General features: G+C 34.8%; 1 protein-coding gene across 6 annotated transcripts in view; it reads right to left on the minus strand.

The window, feature by feature from the left end:
- TANC1 (tetratricopeptide repeat, ankyrin repeat and coiled-coil containing 1) overlaps nucleotides 1-27428 on the minus strand; it is a 254161-nt gene that overhangs the window by 97331 nt on the left and 129402 nt on the right. For all 6 annotated transcript variants that reach the window (XM_074303378.1, XM_074303382.1, XM_074303379.1 and 3 more), the window contains one exon: nucleotides 9477-9581. In XM_074303378.1, the coding sequence (XP_074159479.1) occupies nucleotides 9477-9581 (105 nt within the window). The remainder of the gene's footprint in view (nucleotides 1-9476; nucleotides 9582-27428) is intronic.

Below are 27428 nucleotides of genomic sequence, written 5' to 3' on the forward strand. Positions count from 1 at the left end.
TTAACCTGAAAGTTGGTCTCTACCCCCAGGGAGGTGTATGTTCTAAGCCTTTTGGTATTTAACATTTTTTTCCCCTACAATTTGCACAAAAGGAAAGATAGTATGATTATAAAATTCAGGAGGACACAAAACTAATACTGTTTATATGAAAATCAGCCCTTCCTACTTCTCTGTTCTCAAACATGTCAACAGGCTAAAACTCTGGAATAAATCTAATAAAATTGAATTTAATAAGAATAAATCTGAATTCTTTCAATTAGGTTCAAAAATTGAACTTCACCAAAAAGAAGAGAAGAGATATGGCTGGAAACCAATGTGTATGAAAAAGATCTCAGGGTTTTAATGAGATGCAAGCTCAGAACATGTTATGGAAGTGCTATGTTCCTGAAAGTACATCTGTTTTCCAGGCCATTCATTCATTAATAAGCATTTATTAAATACAAGTGTACCATGCACTGGATTAGGAACACAAAGACAAAAATCAAAGGTACTGCTGCATAAGAGTTTACATGCCTTTTGGAAAAAATAAATACCCAAATAACTAAATAGTAAATTATATATGTGTGATTCTGTCCACACACACACACACACACACACACACACACACACACACACACACACACAATTCTATGGCAAGGAACTCTGGACAAAGACAAGGGGAAGAGGAGAAAGCACTAGGGGTACTAGTGAAAGTAGAAACAACTCTAGTGGGCACTCGTCCAGTGGGCCAGTTCAATCAACTAGAATTTAAGTGTCTACTATAGGGCAGGCTATGCAAAATACAAAAAAAAAAAAAAAAAAAAAAAAAAAAAAAAAAAAAAAGACTCTAGTCTCCAAGAGCACAGTCTAATGTGCTCCAAACTGTTACACCATTTGTTATATATTTACCTATTAGGTCCTTATTTACCTATTTACAATTTACCTATTGTCCCTATTAAGGACAGTCTCAGAGGTAAAGAACTAGTTTTAAGGAGAATTGGGAATGGGCTTGTTGCAGAAGGTGGGGTGTTAGCTGAGGTATCCAAGGAAGCTAGAAGGCAGAGATTAGGAGAGACTAATTCAGGTGTGGGGAAGTCAATGAAAATGCCCAAAGTTTGGGAAGCAAAGGACCTCTGTAAGAGTTACAGCAAGAAGGCAAGCATCACTGGATCATAGAGTAAAATGGGGGCAGTAAGGTGAAAAGACTGAAAAGATAGGAAGGGACTGGGTGATGAATGGGTTTGAATGACAGAATTTTATATTTTTTGCTCTAGGAAATAGGGAGCCATGGAAGTTTACTGAAGAGGGTGTCAGGTGTGTTTTAAGAATACCTGTTTTAGCAGGTGGGTGGAAAATAGATTGGATTGAAGAGAGAATCCAGACAGGAAAACCCACTAGCAAGCTATTGCAATAGTTCAGATGTGTAGTGATGAGGGCCTTCCTCAGGGTGGGGTAGTATTTGAGAAGAAGGAGAAATATCAGGAAGGTAAAATCAGGACACCATGGACACAGATTGGATATAGGTGTAAGAAAGAATAAAGGGTCAAAAGTGACACCTAAGTTATGAGCCTTGGTGACTGAGAGAATGAAGAACAATAAGAGGGAAGTTGAGAGGGAAAAGGTTAGAAAGAAAAAGGTGAATTCAACTAGATATATAGATTTTAAGATTCCATTGTATATCCCACTTAAGGTGGAATGGAAGACTAAAGATCTGGAGAAAGGTGAGGGTTGGACAAACAGACTGGAGAGTCATCTACCTAGAGATGCTGAAAATCTTAGATCATTAAGTAAAGTAAGATAGAAGGAAAACATAAGAGGACCCAGAAAAGAACCTTGGGATATACCCAGTGTTATTGAGCCTCATCCAGATAAAGAGTCAGCAAATAAGATAGAGAAAGAGCATTAGACAAGTAGGAGAGGTGGAAAGGAGCAGTTTCATGAATATGATTAAGTATCAAATGCAGGAAAGTCAAGGAGAATGAGGACTAAGAAAAGATCATTAGATTTGGCAATTAAAAACATCATTAGTAACCTTAGAGAGAACAATTTTGATTCAATTAGTTAAAAAGCCAAACTGCAAAGACTTGAGAAGAGAATGATAGAAAGTAGAATGACTTATATAGGTAGTGAGACACAGAACACTAGCTAGTGGACATGGACAGATCAAGATTGGGGTTTTTGAAATGATGGCAATACTGGCATGTATGTAAGCAATAGGAAAGCAGTCAGTAGACAGGGTGCAATTGAATATTAGTGAGAGAGATATAAGAGAGGAGGCAATCTGTTGAAGAAAATAAAATGGAGTGGGATTACTTGTTTATGAGGAAGGGATTGCCTTGGTAAGAAAAAAGGACACTAACCCACTTTTAGATTCTCTGTGAAGGAAAGGAGGACAATACCAAATCAGCATCAGCCCAATCACACCCAAGAGAAATTATCTCAGAACAAGAGCAGTACCACCTCTTCCTTCTACCTAGCCACTTTCCCAAGCCATTACCCCAAGTCTTAACAGCCAAGGGGGCATCTACTTTATCTGCCTCAAATAATAGGCCAGGGACAATATATACTTCCAGACTACAGTGTAAGAGAAGAGGATGCATATGGTGAAGCTTGGAAGTAAGAGGGTGAAAAGAGAGGGATGAATAGTTTCATTGCTTCTCCTTTTTCCTAAGTTCTCCCTATATGACACACTCATTCATTGCACTGGTTACACCCCATACCAGAATTATCCATTTCTGGTACAACCTGAATTATAAAGGAATTTTGCTAGATAATATTCTGGGTAAGAAACTGTTGGGAGAAAGTGGGGAGGAGAGAGAACAATTTTGGTAACTGGTATCGCCAAATTTGCCTTGAAAAGCAATACTGCCATCTCGGCCACAGATAAGGTCAAGTTCCAAAACACCTATGCAAATATAGGACCTTAGATCTCCAATGATTCAGTACAATTCCAGGGAAGCCTGCTGTTTCTGTACAGCTAAGGAATCCAGCCAAGAGCAGAAACTAAGGGCAGGGAGTCCAAAATTTTTCGTAAATCAAAAGCCAAATTTCCCCATTTCCCCAGAAAATGTGGGAAACATATGCAACCCTAAATGGAAACAGGGAAAGTGAATGGTTAACATTTCCTAACTAAGAGTCTGACCAACAGCAGAAAATTATCAGAAACATATTATAATACTCAACTATGTCACAGATCTTTCAATGTCTACATCTATTTTCCTTCTTTCCTTTTAAAGTTTTGATCCTTCAAGAAGATTCCCATCCTTTCTATTATACAGCATCCAGCTCTATTTTCTTTGGAAGACCTCCCATCCTCTTTCTCTCTCTGATCCTGTCCTTTTGTATTTAGTGTTTTAGGTCAATCTATTTACTCCATTCAATGTCTCTCTAACTTACAGGTTCTTTCTCTGACTCTTGAGTTTCCATTTCAGTTTTAGGGGCTCTTTTGTGAAGGGTAACAGTTGCTCTTTTAGAAAAGACAGGCTCACCAATGATGAACACTTATAATAAAGTGAAAATGTTATGATAGTTTTTTTCTTGTCCCGTTCTCCATATTGAAGATACTTGAAGTGCCCAAAATTTGAAAACTTCAGTCTTTATTTCTAATTTTTTTAAATGTAAAATCCTAATATAAAAAAGAATAATCCAGAATTTTCTATCTGTAACTAACACCAAAAACACTATAAAATCTCTTTTGAGGACTCATGCTGAAAAATGTAATCTCAATCAGATACAGAACTAATAAACTTTGAGTATGGATGGAAGCATGTTTTGTTTTTGTTTTTATATTTTATTTTCCTTGTTTTTATTTGGGGGATAAGAGGAAGTATATAAAACATGGATAATATGAAAATGTGTTTTGCAATAACTATTATACTGCTTACCTTCTCAATGGATAGAGTGAAGGAAAGAATTTGGAACCCAATTTAAAACAAACTTTAAAATTTATATTAAGGAGGTGATTTAAGCCAATTCCAATAGACTTGTGATGGAGAGAGAGAGAGATCAATCTGTATCCAGAAAGAGGACTGTAGGGATTGAGTGTATATCACAACATAATATTTTCACCTTTTGTTGTTTGCTTGGGTTTTTTCCTCTAATTTTTTTCCCCTTTTTGATCCAATTTTTCTTCTACAGCATGATAAATGTGGAAATATGTTTAGAAGAACTGCACGTGTTTAACATATATTGGATTACTTGCTGTCTAGGGGAGGCGGGAAGGAGGAAAGGAGGGAGAAAAACGATCTTTGCATGTATTTTGAAAAAAAATCTATTCTTAAAAAATAAATAAATGAGTAATGGGTGAATGAATGAATATTGAGATGAACAGGCTGATTTTAGAAAAGAGTGGAAAGGTTTCCATGAACTGATGCTAAGTGAAGTGAGCAGAACCGAGTATACTGTATACAGTAACAAGATTATGTGATGATTCACTGTGATGGAATTGACTCTTTTCAACAATAAGGCAATTCAAGGCTATTCCAATAAGACTTGTGATGGAAAGAACGATCCACATCCAGAGAAAGGAACTATGGAGATTGATTAAAGCGTAGTATTTCATTTTTTTTAAATTATGTCTTTTTTATTTGTGTTTTTTTTCTTTATCATGTTTTCCCCACTCTGATATGATTTTTTCTTGCACAGCAGGACAAATATAGGAAGGGGAGAGAAAGGGAGGGAAAAATTTTAGATCAAAAGATTTTGCAAAGGTGAATGCTGTATGTATTTGGAGAAATAAAAAAATTATTCAAATTTTATAAAACAAAATATTAAAGTATGTGTGCGTATATACACACACACGTTTTAAATATCCCTTGAATTAGCCCAATAGCATTACCATCACATAAGTCTAGGTCATAAATATATCTAATTTGGACCCTACAGTGCTTTATGAGCTTATTTGCTTACCAAGAATATAACCTCAAATCCACCATCATTCCTTTGAACTACATATTTAAAAATTAATTACTTAGGAATATGCTACTTTAACTATATAGCAATCATCACATTTTTAATACACAAAGATCAAGTTTAATACGTTATTAGCTGGGTTATGAATTTTTTCCCCCTAATTCTTCAAATAAACACTTTTTTCACCTGCCTTAAAACTCCATAGGATCAAAGATTTAGAACTAAAAGGGAAGTCATATCTCATTTTTATATATGAGTAAATTGAGGCCTTGGAAGGATAAAAGGCTTGCTCACATAGATCATAATTATCAAAGACAAGATTTGAACACAGAGTTTCTGTCTATAGAGTCAGTGGTCTTCCCAAGGTCTTGTACTCATATCATCTTATTTTCCATATCATCATTAAAGAATATTAAATACTAACACTTAAAATCTATTGTTTTTATGTATTACTCTAGAGTTTTTGGCAACAAAACTAGAGAAGTTTGCCATTTCTTAATAAACCTCATTTTATAGATGGAAAAATTAAGGCAAACAGGACTAAATGACTTACCCAGGCTCACAGAACTAGTAAATATCTGTGGCAACATTTGAATTCAGGTCTTCCTGACTTCAGATCTAGTGTTCTATTCACTGCACCAGTTAGTTGCCCACCTTAGAATCTATATGTATGAACAAAGACAAATCAGTTTACTTCCTGTGGTCTCAATTTCTTCATCTATCAAGTGAAGAGGTTAGGCTAGATGATCTCTAAGGGACCTTTTGGACTCGTATCATGACCCTACAGTAAAAAACATTTAAATATTCCTAGACAAAAATTTCATTTTTAAAAAAATAAATTATTCCACAATTAAAAACTAAGAATAAGTTAAAAATTAAAAGCATACTAACAAAGGTTTGAAGGCAACTCACCGGACTAAGAAAAATCTAGAAACTTCAGAATGATTTAATCTTTCACAAGTCAATGTGATATTTCACAAGTAGCTGTTAAGCAGCCTACATTCTCTAGATTTTGAATGTCACCTGAATCTACCAAAGCAATATTTCCTAAGAAATGTAGAATGTATATAAAAACTGTATCTTGTCAAAAGTAAACTACTAAGCTCTAACCTAAGATGCAGTTAGGTGTTTTTAAAAATTATTATTATAGCTTTTTATTTACAAGATATATGCATGGGTAATTTTTTAGCACTGACCCTTGCAAAAACTTTTGTTCCAAATTTTCCCCTTCTTTTCCCTACCCCCTTCCCCTAGATAGCAGGTAGACCAATACATGTTAAATATGTTAAAGTATATGTTAAATGCAATATACATACATATATATATATATATATATATATATACACACATATACACACACATACACATACATATTTATACAGTTATCAGATTTAGAAATAAAGTAAAAACAATCTGATAAGGAAAACAAAAATGCAAGCAGACCAAAAACAGAAGGAGTAGAAATGCTATGTGGTCATCCACACTCATTTCTCATAATTCTTTCACTGAGTGTAGCTGGTTCTCTTCATTATTGAACAATTAGAACTCATTTGGTTCATCTCATTGTTGAAGAGAGCCATGACCATCAGAATTGATCATCATATAGTATTGTTGTTGACGTGTATAATGATCTCCTGGTCCTGCTCATTTCACTCAGCATCAGTTCATGTAAGTGTCTCCAGGCCTTTCTGAAATCATCCTGTTGATCATTTCTTACAGGAATAATATTCCATAATATTCATATACCACAATTTACCCAATCATTCTCCAAGTCATGGGCGTCCATTCAATTTCCAGTTTCTAGCCACTGCAAAAAGAGCTGATGCAGTTGGTTTTTAAAGAAAGTTAAGTTACTCTCTAGTTTTTGTTTCATCAAGGGAAAAAGGAAATGTAGTTGTTATCTATAAAACTTTAAGGACCAACTCGGTGCTACCTTCAAGGCTCTTAGAATATAAGTGGCATTTAATAACTTTCTATTAAATAGAAAATGCTTTGTTGACTCATGAATCTCTACTTGTATTTAAATCTCAAATTTTTCTTTTTCTTCTTTTGTTATCAGATGTTTCTCCAGGTACAATGACTTAAGTATAAAGATCTTATTTTCATATGTAGCAAAATTAATTAATCCCACCGAGGTTTCAAAAATTCTGCAGAGATTATTAACTACGCAACCCATTACTAATTGTCATGTTCAATTCCTTTACACAAATGCCTTCTCATCAAGCCTTTGTACAGATAACTCTGATGAGATTTCCCTTAGTCCCTAAAGAGCATGACCTTATTCCTATAAAAGCTATCACGGTTTCATAAGTTTTAAATCTGAAATTACATGTTTTCAACTAAACTTCTCCTTCCCAATCATTGAGAAATCATTGAGAAAGAAGGAGTTTGCTTCTTTTGTTCTGGGTGCAAAGACATTTTCTGATGTTTCAAGAATGGTCATGTCATGGCTCCAGTTACAACTGGGAAAAGATAATGTTAAACCAAAGGGCTCAGTTCTCTAGAGGGGAGAAAAGCACATGAGCAAATCCCATGCTAGTCACTAACAACATTTCTGGCCTGTGGCCATCCATGCACTTGAATTTATTTCAGATTGGCCCTAAATTCAACGAGATACCTATAGAAGGAAAGGGAACTAATTCTGGGTTCTTAAGGAAGAGGATTCCTTTTATAAAGGCATAATTTTGTACACTGAATATTCTTAGTAATATTCCTATCCAGGCAGGGATTAAGAAATGCTATCTGTATGAAAGCACATGGTCTCTAAGATGGCCAATATGATAGATGTCTGGCCAACTGGACTCACTGATTAAACTGAAGAGGTTAATGACAGTAAATCTTTATCTAGATGAGTTCCAACACTGAACTCATGGATTTAAACAGTGAAACCACGTGTGGTATTTTACCTTTTCTTCCCTCTTCATGTATATATGAAAAAGAGGTGGTAGAATATTCACATATACATAGACAGTCCCAGATACTTATAATAAATGTCTCTTCTGGATGGGACCTGGAAAAATGACAAGGAAGGAAATCCATTCTGTCTGGGGAAATAAGGGGGGAGTGGGAAGAACTTTGCTTTCCTGCCAAAAGTACTTCAAAAGCTGCTCCTCTCGCTATCTTCCCACCCAACCATGGGGTCCTAACACTGCTCCTACTTATTCTTTTCCAGGTTCAATTCAAATATCATCATTCTCTTTCCTGTACTGTATTTTTTACTTCCTTACTCCTTCCCCAACCCCTATAACTTTATCCTTTAGGGTACCTATACTAACCCTCTCCAATGAAAGTCTCTGTTAATTAGCAGGGGATCCTCACATTTGCTTAAGCAGTTGATGTATTGAGAGGAATAAGCTATATTATATTCACATATTCTCAATATGAATTTTAATAAATAATTAGAGGAAGCAGTACAGCATAGTAGATAGTATACTGAATTTTAAAATAAGGAAGACTTGGATTCTAAATCCACTTCAGAAGCTTATAAGATAGCCAATTACTTTAACCTTTATGAACTCGTTTCCTCAACTGTAAAATGAGAGGGTTGGATTCTTGACCCTTAAGGTCCCTTCTAATTCGAAATTGAAAAATGAGTTTAGGTTTTCATCTATATTACCATATTCTGACAGACAAAACTATGGATTTAATCAGCATTATTGTTACTTTTATAGATATAATTATTAATATTTTTAAGATCTGTAATTTGCAAACTTTGGATGTAATACTTTTATTTGCTCTTCAAAGTGACTCTGCTTGAATAATTATATATTTTCTCATTTTACAAATGGGGAAGCCAAATAGATAAAATAGACTAGCCTGTAAAGAATCATCATCTATAATACTGTCACTTATAGAAAAAAGGTTACAAATGCCAAACTAATTGACAGATGAACTTTTTTTTTTTTAACAGTTCCTTTTATAAACTGAAGTTGGCCTACATAGGAATTAACAAGTGAATTCTTAGAATCACAACAAAAGAACAAAGAGTGCTATTAATAAATCTAGTATGTGCGATGACTTCATTTAATGTCAGCTAAACATACTTCCAAAAATTTACATCTGAGGGGAAAAAGTACAAATAAAACAATTCTCAAGGTATCATATTAAATCCAATTGGAGAGTTTCTCTTCCTCACTATTAAAATGCGTATATATTGGCTATGTAAAGATCTTGAAAATGTTTAAACATATAAATTTATTTTATAGAAGAAACCACTGCTATGAAAGCTTGAAACCTTGCTTTCTTTCTCCAATGAACTTTTTAAAAGAGGAGAAAGGTTTGCAAGTTGATCGTTACTTTTATTTTTTTCTTAAAGGAGGGGTGAGGTGGGAGGATAGCTAGAGCTTAAACAAATGCACATATACTCATTCACCACACACCCACACAATCTTTCCAACAACAGGTAGGATTTCAAAGTGTACACAGATAATCAGTTCCCTGTAATGACTTCAGGAAAATCTTTCCTATGAAAACCATGCAAAGTATTCCTTTAAAAGATGCTGGAATTACCTTACTAGTTCTCTCTGAAATAGAGCTTGCTGTGGTGTGTTCTTAAAAAAAAAAATTCACTGAAAACACATTCTTACCATTCTCATTGGTCTCTGTTGATTGTGACACTTTTTTCAATGGTATTATAACTGCATCTCCTGGCACTCTGGGACTCTCCACGTACTTGGGCTTCCTGATTGGACCTGCAGTAGGAAAGATCCAAGGGTGTTTAATTTTTTCCAGATGCAAAGAAAGCTTCAGAATGTACAGTATGTGTCCTCACTAAGCTCCAAATAAGTCTAAAGGAAATGCTACTCTCCCCTCCCCCCCAATGCCTCCCGCCCCCATCAGACACATGCACCCACCCACACCCACACCAAACCACTTCAGTTGGAATCAGGGAATGTCCAGTCGGGGCTGCCAGAGAAGAAACCACATTAGTTCAGTTTGGGAATGTAAACTCTGGTGGTAAACAAAAACCGCTAATTTTCTGTGTGACATTCTTAAAGCTGCCTTCAGTGCATGTAAAGTGGGTGATTCTGACATGTTCAAACCTAGACAACTTGTAGTTAGGGCTTCTCTTTATTCAGAGCTTTTTCCCCCTGAATAAAGATAATTTGACTGCCTGATATCTATGAAGTAGGAGATGGAGATTGCAAGCAGACAGCTTGTAACATTAACACACTCCAAATACTTCAGCACAGCAGCCGCATTTTATCGCTGGGCATTTTATCCAGCTGGTGACGCAAAGCCTAATTGTGTGGGGCAGGGGAAAAGTGATCTTGGAAGTTAACTGCATTTGCCCTGAATAAGAAATAGCCACTTTCCTTGCTTCTGACTTAGTATAACAAAAAAAGGTACATTTCACTGCCCTTACTTCACCTTGTTTTTTTAATTAAAAAAAAAAATTTCATTAAAGACCCAGTATTCTTATTGTCCCCTTCAAGTTATAGGAATTATCCATGACTTCAAAAAATGTGGCAATAAGAAATCCAGAAAGTGTTCAATTACAGAAGTAAAGCAAAAAGAAACAATGAACAGGAAAGCATCAAAATATAACATAGAAAATAATAGACTAAGGAACTTGAGGGCTACTAACTGGCTGTATGGTCTTATACAAGGTTATCTTAAATTCTCTGAGACTCAGCTGACTCACGCCTATGGTGAATGGGTGATCTTTGAAGCCCCATCTATTCTATTAGCCTGAAAAATTCAAAAACTACCTAAAAAAGTGGTTAAGTGAGTGATACTGCCATCTAAAGGCTTACTACAAAAATGTCCTTTCTATATTTATATTCCCAAATAAATGCATTAATCCATGTATTTTATATCTATATATTGCTATTTTGGGGGACAAACAGTAAAAAATACCCTAAAATTTTTATTAATTTTTTTTAAGTTGCCATATCCAAGAAAGATATTAAGTCTCTTTGTAACAACGACCAAAAATTGGAGGATCCCAAATCCAATTTGCTTTTTTGTTCTTTTGTTTGTTTCTGTTCTTATCTGTTATGATAAATAAGGTACTGGGCTGGAGTTAGGGGAGTGAAGGAGAGGACATATTTCAGTGGGACAAGGAAAGATACCAGATAGAAACAAATATATATTTTGACTTCTATCACCATTCCTTGTAGGGAAACTCATCTTTGCCAACCTCAAATACTCAAAGGAAGGGGGAGGGGGAGAAATTCTTCCTGAAGAAGTTCATGGCCCTTAGACATCTCCCTGTATAAGGACAATTTGTTACCTAACCCAATTAAGTGTTATAGTCACAAGAAACCAGTCTAAAGGTCTTCTAATATTGACCTCTTTCCCAAAAGTATCTAAATTCAAAATACAACACCTATAGAGATTAGAAGACTGTTCCTAAATGTATTCCAATCCACCTTTCTGCCTTATCCAGTAAGAGGACAGAGGTTTAAAAAAGCACGCTTACTAACCTGGCAACATAGAAAAAACTTAGAAAAACCAGTCTTTGTTTTTTTTTTTTTTAAAGGAATGTTTATCATAGAAAAACTTTCCAGATGCCAATTTTTTCATTACCCAAAAATGCAGCACATCTGAGTACAGAATGGTGCCAGAAGGCTGGACAGAACAAAGAAAGCTTCCCACCCAGTTTTCTGCTACTCATTGGCACCTGAACTACCCCCAGGGTAGGAATGTGCAAGGCAGACTAATATTAGTAAGCAAATATAAATATCTTCCATTCAAATTCATCCTATTTAAGCCAAATTCACACACAGCTGTGCCTAAAATAATGTAAAATGGAATCAATTTATAAAAATCTGGGGGATTTTATTCCATTTTCCTTTTTCTACCTTTCTTTAAATTTGAAAAGATTCTAAAGTTAGCTGACTGCAACATTATTTTAACAAATTTTGCACTGTAGCTAAAGATAGCTTACCACTACCAAACATTTTTTAAATTACCTTAAGATAGTAACCAACAGTTCTCATATTAACTGTAAACCATTAGCCACTATCTGAAAGAATGCTCTAAAACATTAATAAGAAAAATGCAAAGTAAAAACAATTTTGGGATTCTAAATTTACATCTTGCAAATCAGCAAAGATGACAAAAGACAGGAATAGTCAATGATGGAAGAATTGTGGGACAAACTATTGATGGAGCTATGAACAGCACCACCACCCTGGAAAGCAATTTGAAATTATGCAAATAAAGTAACAAAATAGAATTATGTCTTTTGACCAAAAGATTCTACTATGAGGCTACTGATAAGAAAATGTCTATCTTCACCAAAATACTGATAATAGCACTTTTTATGGTAACAAAGAATTCAAAGCAAGGTAGATTACAATTGACTGGAGAAGGACAAAAACCAAGTGTGGTGCAAGAATGTAACAGAACACTTTTACTGTGTTAAGAATACTGATCTACATGAATGGATGCAGAGTGAAACAAGCAGAATAAAACAAATATACATATAGACTAAAATAATATAAATGGAAAGAATAACAAAACAATCAAAAGTGAATGTTACAACATTACAAAGAAAAAGCATTACCCTCCCTCCCCCCACCAAAAAAAAAAATAGGATAAGAGAAGATAGTCCCATTTTAACTCCTTTTAAAAGGCAGGAGAAGTCAATGGCTATGAAATATTGACAATGTTATAAATGGTTTTGCTAATTTTTGTCTCTTTTTCTCTTTTAAAAGTATTGTTTGCTATATGGGATGGCCCTCTGGGAATAAGGAAAGATAGAAGAAACTTTAGTGATGCAAAAAATAAAAGATAACAATAAAAATTTATCTTAAAAAACACTTTCAGTCCCTATCTTATTCAATTGGACCCCTGGAATAAATTTATGGGAATACATGGATACCAATCATCTATAACTGGCAAGCATGGATAAAGGTCAGATATCAGCACCAATGGAAGGCTGGACTTAACTCTATTAAAGAACCAGATTTGTTCATTGGTATACCTAACAAGGTTTGACTATTGTTTCCTATTTATTATATGTTTAGTTAGCTACAGTTGCCTATTTGATCCATCAAATACTAACCAGGTAATCCAGGGCTTCTGTTAACTTCTCTGAGTTCATTTTCTTATTAGAAAAATTGGAGCTAAATGCACTTGTACTATCAGCCTCATAGAGTTGTAAATAAACTGCTTTATAAACTGCAAAATACAGTAAATGAATACAATCTTTTTTCTTCTTCTAGTATACAGCCTTTCGTAGACATTTGATAAATGTTCACTGAATTGGATGACTGAAACATTTCAAATTCATAAGCTCTATTGCTAGAAAAAGCCTTTGTAGTTATCTAAGTTCTCAATTTTACAGAGACAGGATTAGGGCAGAAGACTGCTGGCTCCATTTAGCTCTTGATATTATATCATGCTGCCTATGTGTTCTTAAAAAGAGGTGTGAAACACACAATCACCTACAATACTTCCAAGTGCAACCAAACTAGAATGAAATGTAATTGGAAAGTCTTTTAAAATAAATAAATAGATTTTAAAATAAGTAAAAATACAAGGAAGGCTAGATAATATGATTTTCTGAGTCAATGTGATCTGCAGGACTGTTATGAACTAACTGTGCAGTGCCAACCCATTACTTCCTCATTTTGAAATCACTGATCTTAAAGATTATAACATAAAATCAGACCACTAAAATTTAACTTTGGGCAAATCATTGATTTCTCTGTGCCTCAGTTTCCAAATCAATATATATGAGGGATGTGAACTAGTGAACTAAATAACCTCAAAGGAACTTTCAAGTCCAAAATTTATGAACCCATGTAACTGAACAGGTTTAAAAAAAAAAAACAATCGCCAGGTCACTGTTAGGACCTATTTAACTGGTTTTGACTAATAAAACATATCTTTGCTTTTAAAACAGAGAGGAGGTGATAGGTTCAGAAATATTTTATTATTACTCCTGGGCTCTCTGTTGAAAGGTTCCTTCATAGAGAACACTTCTCTGTGATAGCTAGGAGTTTCCTCTTATAACACTTTTCATTCATTCATTTAGCAAGACTCTTGCTAAATTCTTAACTTATGTGCTATTCTTTCTCGACACTCTTGTGAGAACTTATGAAAGTTTACCCTGTCTCTGTATGTGTGTGGGTGTCTGTCTCTCCATTGTGTCTGTTTTTCTGACTCTCTCTCACATCATTGCCTCAATGTCCCTATTTGTAAAACCTTGCCTGGTAACTAATGAATATACTCAAGCAAACCAATTCAACAAACTGACTACAAACTCCATGAGACTAGTGAAAGTCGTCTGTGTTTGATGTTAGCATAGTATCTGGCACACAGTGGTTCTTAGTCAATGCTTTTTTTTTTTTTAATTCACATATGAAACTGTATACTATATTCTGCATCTATGGTTAGCTACCTCTCTACAAAACACCAGATCCTGACCATTCTTCTTGATGAAGAGAAATGAGAATTCCTGTGGGGAAAATTAGTTTCACACTCAGAAATCTGGGCAGCTAGTTAGCAAACCAATAGAGCACCAAACCTGGATGGAATCAGGAAAACCCGAGTTCAGTTCAAGTCCAACATCAGATACTTACTAGTTCTGCACCCTGGGCAAGCCATTTACCCCTGTCTGTTTGCCTCAGTTTCTTCAGTTTTGTAAAATGAGCTGGAAAATGGAAATGGCAAACCACTCCAGTGCCCTTGCCAAGAAAACCCCAAAGAGGGTCACAAAGAGTAGGAAACAAGTGAACAACACTAAAAACTCAGAAATGTGTCAGATTATTTCAAATATGCAGTTAAGTTTTTCTCCTATCCTATCTCTGAATACCAGTCACTTATAATTGAAATGAAGCACATTTCTACATATATAGCAACCACATGTAAAATCTGGTAAATAAAGAGTAAGAATATAATAGTAAATAAAAATAAATAGAAGAATCAAAGAATCCTAGGGTTGAAAGGAATCTCTGAGCTCTTCTAGACTAATTCCTATTCCAAAATAATAAGAATTTAATGAGTCCTCACAAAGTATGCTGAGATATGGCCAAATATTACACTTATTCATTCATTCAAACAGGTTGATAAGATTCTCCCTACCTTGGCCAGACTGGAAATACAGGAGCTACTCACAGCTCAATCTTGCTACAGATCAGCATGTGAACAGGTCAACTCATTTCCATTTGGGCAGGTCTGTCTCTTCTCAAGCAGCCTTTTGGGAGGTGGGGCTGGCTGACAAATGTTGATGGAAGACTCAGGACACATGATTATTTTAATTAAATGTAGTTCAGGAGATGCTCTAGCCTACACCTTCCAGGCACCACCATGCATGTCTACCTAGTTCAGTTAGCCATATTGGCTAATTGGGTGCAATGATGAAGAATCTTGATTATCCCCTATAAATTACCAGACCAATGGCTTCTCTCCTTCCCCAAACAGAACTTTCCCTGACACTTAGTCCCCATTCTTAGGAAACTAAAAGCAAGGTTAATAAATACCCAGAGAAAGGAAAGGAGCAACTCCATGGAAACCAAGCCCCATACTTAGTGCCTTATTTGTGTTTGTAATTTACCAAATATCCCATCTATGAAAATAAATATCTTGTTCATAGTTAAGTTTTTTTTATGCAAAGTTGCTATACTTCAAATACTATAAAGCAGTATTGAAAATATAATTAATAAAAACCATCTATTTTATTTTGTTTCAAGGATATCTGACTATACTTTCTTGAGCAGCCAGTTTCTTTCTTGATTGTTTTTTAGATGCTATTTTTTAAAAAATCTCAAAAGTAAAATGAGAATTTCAATATGTAAAATAGCATAGGAAAAAAAAAAAAAGGATTGTATGTCACACTGCGAGTCTCTAATGGACAGGCATTCTATATCTCAAGGTAAAACAGCCACTTTTACCAGACCACAAATCTACACTATTTCCATTAAGAATTGGGTCTCTAGCGGGTCTCTAAATTTAAAGGGAAATAAAGTTTAAAAAAAAAAAAAAAAAAGGCAGGTAGATAGACAAATAGATGATAGACATAAGTAGACAGACAAAAAAAAACAGGTAGACATACACATAGTTAGATAAGATAAGTAGACATAGATTTGCAAACAGAAAGAGATAACAGATACACATAGATATGACCAGGAAACTGATGACAAATGAGAGATTGAGAGATAAAAATAATGGTCAAAAATTTCATTAGGTGCAGAGAGGGTTAAAAACCAGACACAAACACCAAAAAGAGGTCAAATTAAAATCACCCGAAAGGCCCAGCCATAAACTTCACCCAGGGAAGGGATAGACTTGCAGATGAATAATACTTGCCTACTTCTTTAATTGTATATGGACCTTGAGGCTGTTTGCTGAGGAAATGTCAATCCTTTCATCATTACAGTTATATAGTGATTTAAAATCCAGTTGCTGCCTCTAAGGCATAAAATACTCCTTAGGATTCAGCATCTCACTTTCATGTGAATATCCAAATACATTTTCTCCAGAAGTCTGTTTTACTGACCTTTCTGACACTTTAATCAACAAAGGCACCTATTCTATGGCTATCAAACCACCCAATAAGGAATATTTCTAACAACAGAGAAATGGAAAAGACACAACCCAGGTTTCATCTCCAGGGTGTGAAAAAGAAGGGCAAGGGTTAGTATTCATTTCTGAATATTTCAGTAAAAGGAAGGAAAAAGCAATATTTGGTATTTGGAAACACCTGAGGCTACTCATTGCCTTTAAAATAGATCTTACACAGCTGCTGCATCTGAAGTGTGTGAAAAGCAACACTTAAACATTATCAGCCATTCATAGTTTTTCAGCATCTTGATCTTTCACAGAGAAAGTTCCTGTCTATTTCATCCCATTAAGGTTTCCATTTCATATTGGGCTGCTTGCTTTTTTATATTATAACCAGTTGTTAAGGGCAAGGAGAAAAATAAAAAAGGGTGGAGGAATGGAGGCAGCAGTCGTAAATGAAGGAATTTGATTTTGTTCTTTACCATGAAAATTATATTAAAGATGCATTTTCAAATGGGGGAACTGCCAAGAAATTGCAATGTAATGCTGGTTTGAAGACATTAAAAGAGAACTCTAGAGAACTACAAATATATATATTTTTTTCCATTCTGAGATCCTCCTTCAATGCTCTCTCCCTCTCAACCTTCACTTTTCCTTCACCCCATTCCTATCCTACTTAGAGAAAGCATAGGAGCTGGTCTCTGGAAATGGGAAAGGTCTGAATAAACAATAAGCAAAGAATCATAAGGTGGAAGATAAGGTGCTAGGGGAGAAAAGAGTCCCATTTTATATTTCAAAAGGTAGACAAATAGGTCATCACTTAATTATTTTAAGTTTTCTAGCAAAACTCTCGCGTCACTTATCACATTTAAAAGCTACAAGCCTATAGGGAAAATGAGAGATGACTCTTTGAATTTGTACTGTGTACTTTATAATGTATATGAAACTGGAAAATAAAAAATATTAATGAAGTCAAGTGCTTGTCCTTAAGCAACTTGCAATCTAGGAAAATATGAAGGAAGAATATGATCCAGAAATGACAACTCTATACAGCCCATATGTCATTTTACTATGATGGTCTCTCTAAGAGCATATATTTCTGAAGTCAGATCTGTAGAAAACTTAATTTAATGTTGTTTTTTAAATTCATATACAACAAAATAATTGGTTCATTGCATAACATAATAGGATTCAAACTATATTCTTATTCTCATCAAGACAACTTGTTCACTTTTTTCCTTTTCACTTAGTTCACTTGTTTGATAAGCTGAAGAATAAATTCCATTGATGTGTTTTTTAAAAAAAAAAAATTCAAAATAAAAACCCATCCCTTTGAAAGAAAATATAAGTTCCCAATGGATAGGTCCCATTTTTGATGTTCTATAGGTTCATTCAAACAACTATCAATTCTACTTAAGGTTTTCCCATCTCAAGATTTCTTCACTCCTTCCAGAAAGGACTTTAGGCATCATTTAGTTCAAAGCTTTTATTTTACAGATAAAGAAACTGAGGTCTAGAAAGTGAGTCTTCCTCTACATATTCTTAACTGCTGTTAAGGCCCTGTGAATTCTATGACCAATCCATGTGACTTCTCTAAACAAACAAAAAGACAGTGGCTTCCTAATGATCTCTGAAATAAAATATTTATTTCTGTTTTAGCTTTAGCCCTTCACAATGGTCACAATCTGTCTTGGCAGCCTCACAAGATAACACTTCTCTTCTTATACTTTTCAACCCAATCAATTGGTCCAATCTAACTGCATTTCTCTTTGTTCCTTATATGCAACATGCCATTTCCCATCTCTGTGCCTGTTCAAAGACCATCCCCCTAGGCCTGATAGGTATTTCTTCCCTCTGTCTTTTCCTTTAGAATTCTTCTTATTATATCACCATTTTCATGAATTAAAGATTCCCTCCACCAAATGGAAATATGCTTGCTCCCTCCAAAATGTATTATTTTAACTACTCTGTATGTATTTGTACTTAGTAACTTTTTATTTATGCTACACACACACCCCTTCCTACTAGAATTTCAAATTTTACAAACAAGGATATTTTTCCTTTTACAAATATTTGTATCACTAGCATCTCACACAATGACCAGTATATAGAAAGGGATTAATAAATATTTGGTGATTGATTTTAGAGACTTTCCTCAAATCACACAATAATAGATTTTCTAAGGGCTTTGCTCTTTTACGCTTATTATCTGATTTGTTTCTCATAAAAACCTCATGACAAAGTATTCAGTTGGCAAAAAAGGAAACTTAAGCTTGTTTGGGATCACACTCAAATGCAAGATTCAACTTCAAGTCTCTCCTAAACTCAAAGTCCAGTGATCTACATCAGAGATGTGTTAACTTGCAACTGGCAAAACTTTTCATGGGTGGTCAGAACCAGTTTAAGTGTAATTGAGAAATGCTTAAGAAAATAAATAAAAATACAGCAGATAAATGTTAAATTTTGGGTTTCTAAATCAATATGTGCAGGCCAGCTAGCTGGAGTTGTACTAAGTGGAGTGCCAGGGCAGGATTCAGGCAGATGTAAGTGCAAATCAAGCCTCAGGCACTTATTAGCCCAGTGAATTCTTAATCCTATTTGTCTCAATTCCTTCATGTGGAGGAAATGGAAGCTACTCCAATATCTTTACTAAGAAAATCTCACATGGGGTCATAAAGAGGCAAACAAACAGTCAATATACAACCAGTAGGGATCTTGTTTTTATTTGAGATGGACATTGATGCTCTACATCACTCACTCTTTTAATTAGTTAATAGGCAAAAACTTGAATTCAGGTCCATTTCCTACTCCAAATCCAGTATTTTTTCCACTGCAACATACTACCTTCGTTAGCTCATAATAGTTACACAATAGAATGTCAATGGAGTATTATTTCCTTAAGAAAAAAAGTTCTTGGGGGGCAGCTCAGGAGGACCCAAGTTCAAATCTCGTCTCAGACACTTACACTTCCTAGCTGTGTGACCCTGGGAAAGCCACTTAACCCCAGCTTCAGGAAAAAAGAAAAAAAAAAAAAAAAGTTCTTCACAGTGTGGAACACAACATAACATTCACACTCTGTTGTTATTTGCTTGCATTTTATTTTCTTTCTCAGTTTTTCTTTTCCTTCCTTCTTGAGCTGATTTTTCTTGTGCAGCAAGAAAACTGTATAAATATGCATACACATATTGGATTTAACATGTATTTCAACATATTTAACAAGTATTAGACTACCTGCTTGCTAGGGGATGGGGCAGGGGGAAAGAAGGGATAATTTGGAACAAAAAAATTTTTCAAGGGTCAATGTTGGAAAAATTACCAATGCATATGCTTTGTAAATAAAAATAAATATATGAGTGAATAAATGAATAAAGAAAGAAATAATTTTTAAAAAAAGTTATTTTCTCTTTTTCAAGGAATGCCAGATCTAAATCAACAATCCCATAGAGGAACCCAGAAGACAAAGGTAGAGAAGTTCCTTGTATGGTAAGTGAAATCTTGTTTGAAATTTGGAGACCTTTTTCAAGGGCAACTTCAAAGAGAATATATTGCAATCCAGGAGGTCAGAGTTACCAATCCAGGAGGTCAGAGCTTCCTCGGTCAGGTCCAAGATAAGAAAGGGGGAAAAGGTCATCCCTTCTAAACAGTACAGAGATGTGAAGAGTTTACTTGACTACTGACTTTGTATGGACTTCAAAAGATACAAATCTCATTTATTTCACTGCCTAAGAAGAGTGGGGAGGGCCAGAGAAAAAAGAGAAACAAACAGAGACAAAGATAATCTTAGTCAACAAAAAAATAGGAGGGTTGAAAGAAATGATTTCCAAACTTTTTTCATATTCTCTACATATGCATTTCTGCATTGGGGATACATACTGAGAATTTTGAAATTTGCCCTTTTAAAGTAAATTAATAGACAGAGAAAGAGAATCTTGTCAACAAAAGATAGGAGGGTTGAGAAATGATCAATTTTTTAAAAAGCGTTCTATATATACACATTTCTACATTGAAGCGACATGCAGAGAAGCTTGAAATTTCCCTTTTTTAAATTAAATTAATTTTTAATAAATAATTTCTTGATACCTTGAAATAGTAAAAACACTCTGGAATTACTATAAAACCAGAGATGGTATTCCTGCTACAAAAACGTAAAAGAGATCACCTAAGAAGAGATTTCCTTCCATACCAAAGAATTCAGTCTTATTTATTTAAAAATGATGGATTTTAAAGCAAAGAATGACCTTGATTAAGAGGCTGCAAGACTTGCCATCTAAAAACTCAGAGATTTGTATGCAACTTTCAATTAATTCCAGAGGTTAATAAACAAAAATTAATAGATTAATAGAAAATATCACTAGATTAGAATGAAATTTTATGGTTTTATATCCTCACAAGATCATCGATTTAGAAGAAGAGATTTCTGAGACCACCTAGTTTAATTCCTTTACAGATGAGAAAACTGGATTCCAAGAAGGTTATATAGGTGTTAAGAGTTTGGTGCTACATTTGAATCCAGGTTCTCTGACTAGATGGTGTTCGATAAGAAAGAAGACTCAAGTTTAAATCCAAAGGTAGAAACTTAATAGCTGTGTGACCCTGGGCAAGTCATTTAACCCATTTGCCTAAATACATTGGAGAAGGAAATGGCAAACTACTCCAGCATCTTCACCAAGAATGCCATGAACAGCATTAGTATGCTGTGGTTCATGGGTCACAAAGAATCAGATGTGACTAAATAACTTACCAAGACCCAAGAGCTGGTGGTAATTCCATTGTAAGTCATCATGTGCCCCATAAGGAAAAAATACTTATTTGAGAAAAAAAAAAAAAAAACCCTTCTGTATGTCCTGATACTTAGGATATATTTTTCAGTATCAATAAGGCATTTATTGAAAGCCTACTGTATATGAGAGAAAACCCAACTAAATATAACCATATTGAAGCTACAGAGGCATACATGTCAGTAAAAATGCCTTCCTTGAGCAATTTGGAACTAGGCTCAAAAAGTTATCAAACTGTGCATACCCTATGACCCAGCAGTATTATTACTGGACTTATATCCCAAAGAGATCTTAAAGAAGGGAAAGGGACCTGTGTGTGCAAGAATGTTTGTGGCAGCCCTCTTTGTAGTGGCTAAAAAACTGAAATTGAATAGATGCCCATCAATTGGAGAATGGTTGGATAAACTGTGATATATGAATGTTATGGAATATTATGGTTCTGTAAGAAATGACCAGCAGGATGATTTCAGAAACTGATGCCGAGTGAAATGAGCAGAACCAGGGAATCATTATATATTTCAGCAACAATAATATATTATGATCAGTTCTGATGGAAGTGGACATTTTCAACAATGAGATGAACCAAATCTGTAAAGAAGAGACTCAACTACAAACAGAGAGAAGACTGTGGGAACTGAATGTGGACCACAACATAGCATTCTCACTCTCTCTGTTGTTCGCTTGCATTTTTGTTTTCCTTCTCAGGTTTTTTTCTTTCTTTCTTGATCCGATCTTTCTTGTGCAGCAAGATAACTGCATAAATATGTATACATATATTGGATTTAACATATACTTTAATATACTTTACATGTATTGGACTACCTGCCATCTAGGGGAGTGGGTGGGGGGAAGGAGGGGAAAGTTGGAATAGAAGGTTTTGCAAGGATCAGTATTAAAAATTACCCATGCATATATCTTGTAAATAAAAAGCTATAATAAATAAATGAATGAATGAATGAATGAATAAATAAATAAATAAATGAAGTGCCCTCCTTGAGGCTATTATGTGAAATGCTTATAGTAGTAGATAAGAGTTAAGAAGCCAAAGGATCATGATATTCTGGATACCTCTACTTCTTGGAAATACGATAAATGAATAATTGACAACAGAAACCCACTCTAGGAATTTTAAAAATAAATTCATTTTTTTTAAAGGATTATTGCTGATCCAACAGTTGTTTGAATCTTCTATGCAATTGACAAAAACCCGGACCAGTCACAACTCTTCCAATATCCTTATTATTCCACATTTATATGTCAATGCACTGGGCACTCTCTATACAGAGTAAAGTTTTCCACATTAAATCTCCTAGATAATTATGACTTTAGTTCTCATTTAATTTTCCTGAATTGCCAAAGAAAGTAAAATCTTAAGTGTCTAGAAACTTTTGAAGTTATTAGCTCACTCTCAAAAAGTGTTCTCAAAAGTTTTAAAACCATACAGTTAGGGTTGCAGTCTTCTAGATAGCATATGTGCACAGACATCTTTCTGATAGATTTAGTTGTTAGAAATGAAACAGACTGTCTGGCTGCTTCTTGGTCCAGAATTTTTTCATTTAATGACTCCCTGTAACATTAAACCCTTGCTTAGCAACTACAAAGCAGTTAACCCAGGTCAAGATCAAGGCAAAATTAAATCATCACACAAATCCCCAGTCTTCTCTCACTCCAACTTTCTCTCTCTTTTTAAATTCTCAACTTAAACACTCCATGACCTGCTGTCTTATTCTGTGCCCTGGAACTTCAGGGCAGTTGAGATTTTTCCTTCCACCCCCACAATACTTTCTCACACATTGTGGTATATATTAATCAGATGCTCTGGCTTTTTTCCACAGCTGCCTACTTACTTAGCCCCTCTTCCCATGAACGTAAAAACATTTTTGCACACCTGGGAAAAGGAAGAGAGGAAGTTAATAAAGTAATAAACTCCCCAACTTGCCTACAGCTTATAAGCTATTTCAAAAGATAAAATAAATAGCTCAGATCTGTTCCAAGATGGGATTCAGATATTGAGCAATTTTGAAGAAATAGACCAAAGGCACATTCTAATTAGAAGTTAGTTCAGAAGGTACGTTGCCACCCTCTACCCCACAAAACTTTTTATTAATGGGATTTTAAAAATATATAGTGTTACTTTAATTTATATGTGGTTCAAAAGAATGCTAAAGTCAGACCAATCAAAAAAGGAGTTTCTCTTTTCCCTGAAAGCTTAAAGTAATTAAGAAAATGAAATTATTTGAACAACCACAGAGTAAAATCATTAGGACATAGACTAGAAAGGGCAGAGAAGGCAGGGAAATCCATAATCATTATTTTTTTCTTTATCTAGCATTTACCACAAGGTGGAGCTCCATCAATGCTAAATTTCAAACTAAAACTAAAAGGGTGTTACACTCTGCTAAAAAATTTCTTTTAAAAGTTTTTTGTTTGTTTTTTTCCCCCTCATAAACCCAGATCATTCTCCAAGCAGGTGGCAACACTACATTCAGCAGATCTATTTTAATAAACAAAGGCATCCTGATAAGAACAGTTTCAAGAATCAACAAGTTGTCAAATGACACATGGTCTAAAAAGACTAATAAGCAAAAAAAAAAAAGGACATTCAACTGGGGAAAATTTAAAGTAACTTATTTGCAGTTAGTCTAGGTTTTACCCTGGGTTTAAAAATGCAGCTTATCTGAAACCTCTTTAGCAGTTCCAGAAAGTTGCTTCACTGATTAAATAATAACCAAAGGCTATAATAGGCTATATATGTTATGAGGGCAGCTAGGTGATACAGTGGATAGAGTACAAAGCCTGAAGTCAAGGAGTCATCTTTCTGAGTTCAAATATAGCCTCAGATGCTTACCAGCAGTGTAACTCTGGGCAAACCACTTAAATACTGTTTACCTCAGTTTCCTTGTCTGTAAATTGAACTGGAAAAGGAAGTGACAAACCACTCCAGTATCTCTTCCAAGAAAAATCCTACTGAGGTCACAAAGAATCAGAAGAGACCAAAATAAATGAACAACAAACAAAACTTCTCTATATATCTCTATATAGAATAAATAGGATATTAAGATATATTCAAAAACTGACATCTATTAAGTGTCATGACTGTGGTATTACTGGGCAAATTAATTATGTAAAACTCCACAGGAAAAAAAAAACTAAGTCCAAAAAATTAAAGAGATGAAGATTATTAGGTTTAATATAAGGCAAAGAACCTTCTAGGCATGTCTCAAAGTAAAGGGAATTACTCTGAAGATGAGCCAATAATTATACACAAATATAAAACTTGTACAATGAAAAATAATGAAATAAAATTTTGTCCTAGGATAACTAGGGAGCTACTTAAGTTTATTGAATAGAAGAGTAATTTGGTCAGATTTACAGATTAACATCCTGGAAGCTATGGATTGGAGAGAGAGAAAGACTTGAGCAAAGGAGACCAGCTGGAAAGCTATTATTGCAAGAGTCCCAAAGAGAGACAATAAGGGCCACAAACTAAACTTGTGGTTCTGTGAATGGAAAAATGGATGAATTGAGAGATGTGACAGGAGAAAATGACAAAATTTAGCATATGAATACATATGTGCAAAGGAAGAAAAGAGCTGAATTTTACATTTAGGTTGAAAAACTGGTAATGGAAACATTTTAAGGATGTTTAAAATTAAGAGAGTAGGTTGAAGATGGGTGTATGGGGAAAGAGAATAATATAGTAATATATTCAATCTATTATAATCCATAAATGCTTATCTTGTGCTGTCATCCTAACCAAGCCAAAATGAAAACGGCAGAGAATGATTTTATTCTGAAGTCACTGTCTTAGCGTAAAACGAGCTTAAACTCAAAAGGGCACCTGCTACAGTCATTGGGGAAAGAGTAGTTCCCAATGGTACCTGTACAGCTGCTACCCACAAGCACCTAGGTATTAGTTAAGTTGGAAACTTGTACAGCACAGGAAGGAATGGGGAAGTAGGTGCTACCGTGTTGGACGTTCAAACTTTGACTATTTCTATTTGCTGTGACATCTTCAACATTTCAAATTACGAGATAAAGAAAAATCATATTTTATCTTCTTTTATCCAATTGATAGATTAAATACCCTTTGGGCAAGGGCCATAGTTTCCCCACTTTAGCATCAGTTGGGACAGATGATCTCAAAGTTATCTTTCAAATCTGAGGAGCTAGAGTTCTAAGAAAGAAACCCTGTCATATTAGGTTTTTCTTACAAGAGGTTACATTTTAGAAAATATGATTTGGCTGATGATATATGCAAATCTACATAAAACAGAGTTGAGGTGGCGCAGTGGATAGAGCACCAGCCTTGAATTCAGGAGGACCCGAGTTCAAATCTAATCTCAGACACTTAACACTTCCTGGCTGTGTGACCCTGGGCAAGTCACTTAACCCCAGCCTCAGGAAAAGAGGGGGGAAAAAAAAAGAAAAAAAAGAGTTAAGCCATAACAGTCTTTCCTGCAAAAACAAAATTTTGTTTTCTCAAAATACTTTATACACTTGCCAATGGAAGTGCATGCACTGAAGAGAAAGCATTCAAACTTAAGAGGTAAATTTCCTTAATCATAGGACTAAAAAAGAAGGAAAAAAACCATATACATACATGTGCATTTGTATAGTCTCTTTCCTGACAAACTTCCACTGATAGTTGAGTAATTTCAAATGGGTCCTTAAATCCAAGGAAAAAACTCGCCAATCATTGCTACTACCCATTCCTTCCCCTTTGAAAAACAAAAGCTTTTTTTTTTTTTGTAAAAACAATGACATTTTTACTTAATAAAAGGCTGATATGACATCCTCAACCTCTGTTTCACAAGACAACACAGATAGCCTATTCCATTGATTAACTCAAGGTGTATTACATGATGATGAAAATATTCTTCCATAAATAACTCACCTCTGCTGCCCTTCTCTATCACCCAGAAGAAAAAATCCCTCAAAGCTTTTAGGTACACAGCCAACAAATGACATGGTTACTACCAAAAAAAAGTTCTTATATTTACAACCTAAACCCATGCAACTAGGTAACATATACACGACTTTTTTCTCTCTTTAAAGGAGCCAATTTTCTTTTAAACTTTTTATTTCCACCAATATAAACAATAAAGAAAAATAAATTGCTCAACAAAGCCTATCAACCTGCTTAGAGAAATAAGGTGTTATAGTTAATGTTATTTTCTGTTAAATAAATGTTAACCCCATAAGTACTACCATTTACACAATTTCATGTTTATTCAAACAATTATTTTAGATATCTATATGTACAATATACCTTGTTAAGACACTGACTTGCCAAAGGGAAAAAAAAAAAAAACTCTTTCTAAAATATTTTAATGCACTTTATTCACTTAAAATATCGAGTATAACAATCTTTCAGTTAATCAAAAAGCATTTTTCAAGACCCTACTATGTGCTAGGCGCTGTGCTAGCAGATCCTGGGGATACAAGTATAAAATAATTCCCACCCACCTGGAGTTTATACACTAATAGGGAAAACAACAAGTTGAGACATAAGTAGATACAGAATAACTATAAAAATCATGAATAAAATGAAATACAAAGCATATAAATACAGGATATTTTGGAAGGAAGAACAGCTGTAGCTGGCATGAAAAAGGCTTCATGTAAAGGTGACACTTGAGTTATGTCTTAAATGAGAGATTCTCTGAAAAGAGAAGATAAAGAGGAGGGATATTCCTGGGATGTGAGACAGCCAGTGCAAAGGCAGGGAGATGATAGGAGCTGGCAGTGTTGTGGATAAAGACCACTGAAAGGACCTATTTGGCAGGAACCCAGAAGGAACAGGGGAAGGAACAGCCAACAAGGCTGGAAAGATAAATAAGAACTAAATTGTGCAAGAGTTTAGAAGTGAAACAGATTAGTTTATAGTTTATCTTACAGACAACAGAAAATTACCGAGGCAGCATTGAGAAGGATGAGTTGGAGTGGAAAGAAATGTGAGGCAGAAAGATCAATTAGGAAACAGCGATAATCTAAGGAAAAGGTGATTAGGGATTAAGTTACAATGGGAGCTGTGTGAGCAGAGAGAAAGGACTAGATGAGAGAGATGTTTTGGTAGTAAATATAGCAAAAGTTGGCAGCTAATTAGATTTGGGGGCTAAGTAAGAGTGAGCAGTCAAGATTAATGCCAATATAAAAGCTGAAGATGGTCAGAAAGGTGCTTACTGCCTTTGACAAAAATTGGGAAGTCTGGAAGAAGGGAGGGTTTGGGGAAAAGATAATGAGTTCCATTTTAGGTATGTGGGGATTAAGCTGTCTTAAGGTGTTGATTCATGACTAAAG

Source organism: Sminthopsis crassicaudata, chromosome 3 (assembly GCF_048593235.1).
Source record: "Sminthopsis crassicaudata isolate SCR6 chromosome 3, ASM4859323v1, whole genome shotgun sequence".
Classification (NCBI taxonomy): Eukaryota; Metazoa; Chordata; class Mammalia; order Dasyuromorphia; family Dasyuridae; genus Sminthopsis; species Sminthopsis crassicaudata.